At 52.4% G+C, this 6,508-nt stretch overlaps 1 protein-coding gene across 1 annotated transcript in view; it reads right to left on the reverse strand.

Moving 5' to 3' along the window:
• Window positions 1-4,747, reverse strand: part of LOC103900512 (selenium-binding protein 1) — a 7,791-nt gene extending 3,044 nt beyond the window's left edge. The window contains exons 1-9 of the mRNA XM_009281217.2: window positions 4,670-4,747; window positions 3,302-3,487; window positions 2,671-2,791; window positions 2,234-2,416; window positions 1,741-1,919; window positions 1,229-1,307; window positions 793-914; window positions 600-692; window positions 229-347 (exon numbers count right to left, since the gene is read on the reverse strand). Coding sequence (XP_009279492.2) covers window positions 229-347; window positions 600-692; window positions 793-914; window positions 1,229-1,307; window positions 1,741-1,919; window positions 2,234-2,416; window positions 2,671-2,791; window positions 3,302-3,487; window positions 4,670-4,747 — 1,160 coding nt within the window. The remainder of the gene's footprint in view (window positions 1-228; window positions 348-599; window positions 693-792; window positions 915-1,228; window positions 1,308-1,740; window positions 1,920-2,233; window positions 2,417-2,670; window positions 2,792-3,301; window positions 3,488-4,669) is intronic.
• Window positions 4,748-6,508: the final 1,761 nt, after the last annotated feature.

Raw genomic sequence — 6,508 nt, forward strand, 5'->3', positions numbered from 1 at the left:
CTGCCGCTCCGCACAGGCAGCAGCCGCACCTCGCCCAGCCAGAGACGCTTGTGAGTCAACTGCATGTGAAATTCAACGTGAGGAAGCTGCGGGGACGATGTTAGGAAAAGCTGTCCCTCTGCAATCACAAACGCGTCCTTGTAGCCCCCCAGATGAGGCGCCTTTCCCCTCTCTAACAGAGAGCCCATCCAAAGAGGCCCCTTTCCTTTCCTCCCACATGTTTCTTACTTGACCACGGTCGGGTAGAACTGCTTGTCCCACGTGCTGTAGAAGGAGTTGGTGACGTACAGCCTCTTGCCATCCAGGCTGAGCTGCAGTTTACTAGGGCCGCCGTACACTCTCTTGCACTGAAGGCACAACAGACAGCAGTGGTGTTACTGGCTTCTTTCGTTCAGCAGCCAAGCACAAGCAGGGGCAGGGGAGCAGAGCAGAGCAGAGCAGAGCGGCTGCCTCCCCTTCTAACACAGGCAAGCTACCAGGTGCTGCAGACACACGGGCCACTGCAACGGGGCCCCACCCCAGAAACCCTGGGCAGAGAACTAGCAGAGCAGAGCCCAAGTCCAAAGGACACCAGAGGGCAAAGACGACGCAGAACTCACCTTGATCACCAAGGGCTCCGGCTGGCACTTCAGCTCTTCGTCTCTACACACAGTCACGGGTCCGCCTCTGAGGATACTGCCTCCCACAAACACCTGGAAGCCAGGCAGCGGGACACATGTTGCCTTGTCATCCAACCACCACCAGATACCGCTAGGGAGCCCAACAGTGCAAGCCCTTCTGCTCCTGCCTTACCTGTCCCACCAGCCTGGGCTTGCAGGTTTTGGAGAGCTCGTATTGGCGGATGTCTCCGTGCAGCCAGTTGCTGAGATACAGGTACTTGTCATCCGTTGAGATGATGAGGTCGACTGTGAAGGCTAGGGCACAGAAACAAAGAGCTCTAGAGAAGGCAGCAGCAACAGAAAACGTGCCTTGCTTCGAGCCCCAGCTCGCATCTCTCCCTGCCATGCTGTACGTCGTGCCTCCAGCACAGGAGACCTGCCCAAGTGCACAGGCTCCAGCCGGGGCAGCAGTGTCTTCCTGGGGGTGTGCGCAGCCCCTCAGCCCCTCCGACAAGCCTTCCGCCGTGTTTACGCAGCAAGGCTTTGAGGGTCAGCGAGTGGCCTTTGCCAAGCTGCACAACACAAAGCTCCGGGAGGAAAAAGGAAACACCACCTCAGGGCACACGAACCTGGCATCTTGGGCATAATCCATCCCGTCACGTCCTTGGCCGGTATCCGAATCACCTCTTCTACTGCCCAGTTGTCTCTCTGTACAAGAAACACAGGCACCGCTCCAGGAGCGCTCCTGCCTGCTCAGGCAAGAGCGCTCCCCTGCCCTCACACACTTGCACAGCTAGGCAAAGCTGCCTGAGGAAGGCTACCACTGCACCCAGCTACTACGAGCAGACACCAGTAAGGGCAGCATCGTCTGATACCAACAGCGAGGCTGGGCCTCATCGCTCCAATTAATCCCCCAGATGTTCATCCAAGAAGTCCCAACTGGTCACGATGGGCTTTTACACTCAGTGGAAGAACAGACTCCTCTCATTCTAGCACACACGTCCAAAGCAGGGTCTGGATACCGCCCTCTCCACACGCCTCCTTCTTTCTCTCTGCTACCCCAAATTTCTTCTGCGCGTTTCTCCATCACCCTCTAGCTCACCATGGCCGGGTCTCCCGTGGCTGCTGGCAGAATACTTGCCTCGCACTTGTAGAAGCGGTAGACGATGCCACTCAGGGCACAGCTGACGTATCCCTCAGCAGCATCGGGGTTGTGGAGGAATTTAACACTCAGGGGCAAAGAGTCCTCCCCCAGGTCAAAGCACTGGGTGAGGGTGCGGCAGGACAAGTTCCACACGTTCAGGCGGCGCCCAAAGACCCCTGAGGAAAAGGAAAACCAAGTCAGGAGAGAGGGGGCTACCCATGGAGACTCACCCCTCCCCAAATGCTCACAGACACCAACGGCCATGGCACCGTCCAGCCAGAATTAGCAGAGAAACTGCCGTGATTTAGGGAGCAGCGGGAAAAGACAGGGGCCAGCCTCTCTTAAGGACAGACGCTGCACGCCCTGTAGCAGTGCCTGTAAAATGGGCCGTTTGGGGAGAAATCTTCCTGTCCCCTCTCTCTGACCGCATCGACACCCTCCCACCACCTCGGGCAGTTCTGGCTCAGCGCTTGCATCCCTATTGCCTCACCTTTCTTCAAGTCGTCGGGATTAAATCCACGTCCCGCACGTTTTGGGACTAATCCAGCAGAGCTGATCAGAACATTGTGGCGTGGCTGGTACCAGAAGTCGTATCCAGTGGGGGGGGCCTCACACTCGTTTTCCCAGTTCCCCTTCAGCTCAAAGGTCTCTCCATCCAGCACAATAAATCCACCTGTGATACAAAAAGGGGATGCACAACAAATCACATACTCCACGTCTAAATAGGTATTGTGCTTTGTGCATTAGCCTAGCTTAAACAGCCAAGATCTTCAAAATACTTGAGATACTTAGCTGCAAAGACTCTACAGCTCTTTGCTAGGTAAAGAGATGTGTTTATAGATTCCTATACGTGCTAAGCAGAAGTTTTGAGGACCAAAAATGATCCCAACTTGATATTCACTTTAGTGTTTTCAGTGGCCAAGTTACCTTTTCCATTGCCAGCTGGATCTCCCATGTTGGCAATCAGAATATCCCCATTAGGCAGGCTATGAACTACACTGAGGTATCCCTTGTTGCAGTTCCAGAAGACATCCACTGGCTCAATCATCTGAAAAAAGTTGACACACACACACACACACACTTCAGTGTCCGACTGCTCAGCTCATTTCACACCCCCTGGCAGAGCCTTTGGCCATCGCAGACTTCTGAAAATCTCTGACGGTTGCGGGAGCTTTCTTCCCAAGAACCCACACTTGCTAGGGCCTGCTCCTCCTTGGAGGGGAGCACAGAAGCTTCTGAGCTCCCCTCTGCACAGACAACAAGAATGCAGCAACACCTAACTCATAACAGCTTGTCTGTCCACCTCCCTATTTGGGTGGGGGCAGGCATGGGGTTTCCGTTCTCTGAACGAAACACGTACAGAGAAAGGAACGCAATGATGAGCGGAGCCTTCCCTGGTCTGAAAAGGAGAGAGCTGAGAGGGAAACGTGACCCAGCTCTCTAAAATCAGGGTGGAAGAGAAGATGAAGAGAGAACCCTTCTTCCCTGGGTATTATTCCAGAAGCACCAGTTCCCAACTCCTTCCCAGAAACTTGTCTTTGAATCACCTCAGGCATACCTTACACAGCTTGGGAGCCCGGCACTGTGAACCCACATCCACCACGTAAATGCGGGAAGAAATCAAGCAGGGAAGAATCAGCTTGTTCCTTTTCGTTGTGATATTGTCAAAGCAGGTGCAGCCAGCGCTCCACCCCGAGGAATGCAGCTCGTCTTTGAGGTTGGGCATGGGCAGGCGGTGGATCACCTAGGCAGTCAAGGTAGAGTTAGGGTTCACTCAGGGAGGCACAGAGAAATGGGAACTTTAATGCAACCAACAATTTAAGAGATGATAAGACCGCTCCCTGCACTAAAGGAGATCTGTGGAAATGTTAAAGCTTAAATGGGACTAATCAGTTCAAAGATGCACAGCAGATGCAGATAACCTGTCTTTGCAGCCTTGAGAGACAGGTAAATGCCGATTTCCCATTTAGGATGACAGCAAGCAGGTTGGTACAGTGCACAACAGAACATCTCTGACACTGCAGCACAACAGAAACATGCTGAACTCTGCAAAAATGCTGGATACCCTAAACCACCTGGGTCACTAGAGGCCATTTTCCATGCTGAGTAGCCACTGAGAGGGTGATTCAGAGCATGTGCTCAAAAGCTCACTAGCAGCACCAAGATGCTCTGGAAGCGAGTCAGAGCCGACTTGTCCCAGGACACAAAAAAAAAGATGATTCAACTACAGCCAAGCACACAGGGGACAGTGGAAAAGAGTAAATGTCATGGATCTGACACACAGAGACAGGCTAGTCATCAGCCCAGTAAAAACACAGTCTGGGTATATAGCTTGTGTTAAAACATGCCAGCCAGAAAGGAAAAAAGCTTCAAGAGACTCTCAGATAGGACTGAACTTAGAACTTACCCATGCTGAAGGCCGCCTGGTTCACTCTCCTCAGGAGCAGAGGTGCTGGAACTGGAGGTGCAGCTTGCTGTCTGCCTCGCCGGAGCGGGTTGTGTTGTGCCAAGGCTGCTCCGAGGGGGCCTTATATACAAGGCAAAGGGGTGGGGGGAGAAAGCAAGCTGCCAAGGGAGGAGCCATCGCTCCTAAGCGTTTGGGAGGTGCCAGACCAGCGCCGTGGCTTGTTTCCGCCTTGCTAACCACCAATCTAGAGGAAAAATCTGCTGGTCCATGCAGGTCTTTTTCCTAAATGCAACCTCCCGTATCTGATCCTGGGGCTCTGCTGATTTCCACCAGGACTTCTTCGGCTCTGGAGGCCTCCACGTCCCAGCCGAGACACAAGCTAATTAAAGCCATCCCCCGTACCCAGGTTCCTGCCATACAAATGTGCAGTGGCTGCAAATTCCACACGAGGGATGAGAAGTCCAGCTAGATAATTGGCCCCACCAGCAGCCTCCTGGAAATTACAAGGTTTGAACATACGGAGGCCACCAAAGGCACCTCTGAAATCTGGACCCTGACAGAAGGCACGTCTCTCTCTGAGGGCTGAGCTGAAGACATGGGCTCGCGGCGTCAGCTCAGCAAGCCAGGTCCAGAGGTGCCTCTACCCAGAAAGAAGACTTTCGGAGCTCCTAAGGACTGCAAACTGGGATAAGTGCCCACAAGAGGAGGGAGGGGGCTCCAACAGTACCCAAATCAGATGAGGAGCTGCCGACACCTCCCAAACAGCTAGAAAAGACATCAGGCTAGAAATGGGTGCCTCAGGAAATACAATCTGTGCCCTTGTTGATGCAGCACTTGCAAGGTCAAGACATGCCTGCTGCCTCTCACGTTTGTATCTCCACGTGGGAAGACAGTCAACCTGTGGAAAAGAGGAACCTTTAGGATTCGGGGCGACTCAGCACAGTGAAACACTGCCTGAGCAGCAGCTACTTACTCTCCCCACCAGTCTGCCCAATGAACACCCAAAGCCCCATGGCAGGCACTAACACCGCAAAGTGCCTGGCACCGGTGCGGTCAAATTACACGCCAACTAGACTAAGCTGTCACAAAACACCCACGGGAACAGCAGAGATCTCTGTTAAAGGGAATGAGGCGTTGGATAGAAGAATTTTGGAAAGAAGGGTCCCCTCCCGAGATCACCACGGGCCTGGCTGCCACCAGCTGCCAAACTAAAGCAGGAAGAAAACACCAAGTGCCGTGGAACGTGAACAAGTATCGTATCTTGTGGAAGAACTCCTCCATCAGTGGGCAAATTACACGGGATAAGTAATTGCTCCATGTAGGAATGCAGAAACATCTGACAGCGCCATTAAAGAAGCCCTCGGGAGATCTCTATCAGAAGAGAGGACAGCTTAGCCCATCTCACTAGGGCTGTAATTAAATGGCTTCCAGAACAGCACTTTAAACATATGACAGGCAAACACAGGAGCAGCCAAACACTTGGTCTTTTCTGTAAGCGAGGAGCATCAAACTGCTGCAATTGGAAGAACTCGTGATTTGTTTAGCAGAAATCCATCTTGGCAGTTTTAGTGCAAAGGGCAAAGGCAGCCGGGAGAGGGATCATTACCCACCACAGCCGGACACATCCATGCCACCAGTCGATGTATGGTTATTACTGACAAGCTGCATCCCAGGTACATCATGGTTCTCTGTAAGGAAAGGAGAAGGTGTGAAAATAATATCATGGACGAAAGGAGAAAGCATGCAAAGAAATGGCTCAAAGCCTTATCTTACTGACTATGAAAGAAGTTGAGATCCTGGGCAAGAGTAACCACACGGAAAGAAATTCTATCCTCACATCAAATCAGACACGTAATGGAGGCACTTTTGGATGGCTTTTCCACAGCATTAGAGCACCCCATTTAACTGAGCACGGTATCCACCTAGGACCTGGAAGACCCCAACAGAGGAACCTTTCCTGGATGTCAGAAAAACTAGCAAGCATAAGGAGGAAAGGATGCAAAGGATGCCAGAAGAAAGAGGCATCAAAGAGCTATGCTGCACAGGGGTAGTTCAGCTGCATCAGGGCAAACTGGATTAAGGCACTGGACTCCACGTTGGACTTCAGGGGGTAAGTGTAATACCAGGTTTAATGTGTACAGGATGTCACCATCTCCAAATGGTGAGGAGACTCAATGAAAGACCACTGCATATCCACACTGGACAAAACAAAGACTGACAGGCCAATGCCATAAGACCCAGACTGCTGAACGTTGGCTGTCTTTCCCCCCTCGTGGCTATATGAATGTTAAACACTTCTACTTCAGCTGTGTGAAGCCAGCAGCACTCTGAAGGTGAAGGACACAGTGATGCCTCCCA

Source organism: Aptenodytes forsteri, unplaced genomic scaffold (genome assembly GCF_000699145.1).
Source record: "Aptenodytes forsteri isolate BGI_AS27 unplaced genomic scaffold, ASM69914v1 Scaffold276, whole genome shotgun sequence".
Classification (NCBI taxonomy): Eukaryota; Metazoa; Chordata; class Aves; order Sphenisciformes; family Spheniscidae; genus Aptenodytes; species Aptenodytes forsteri.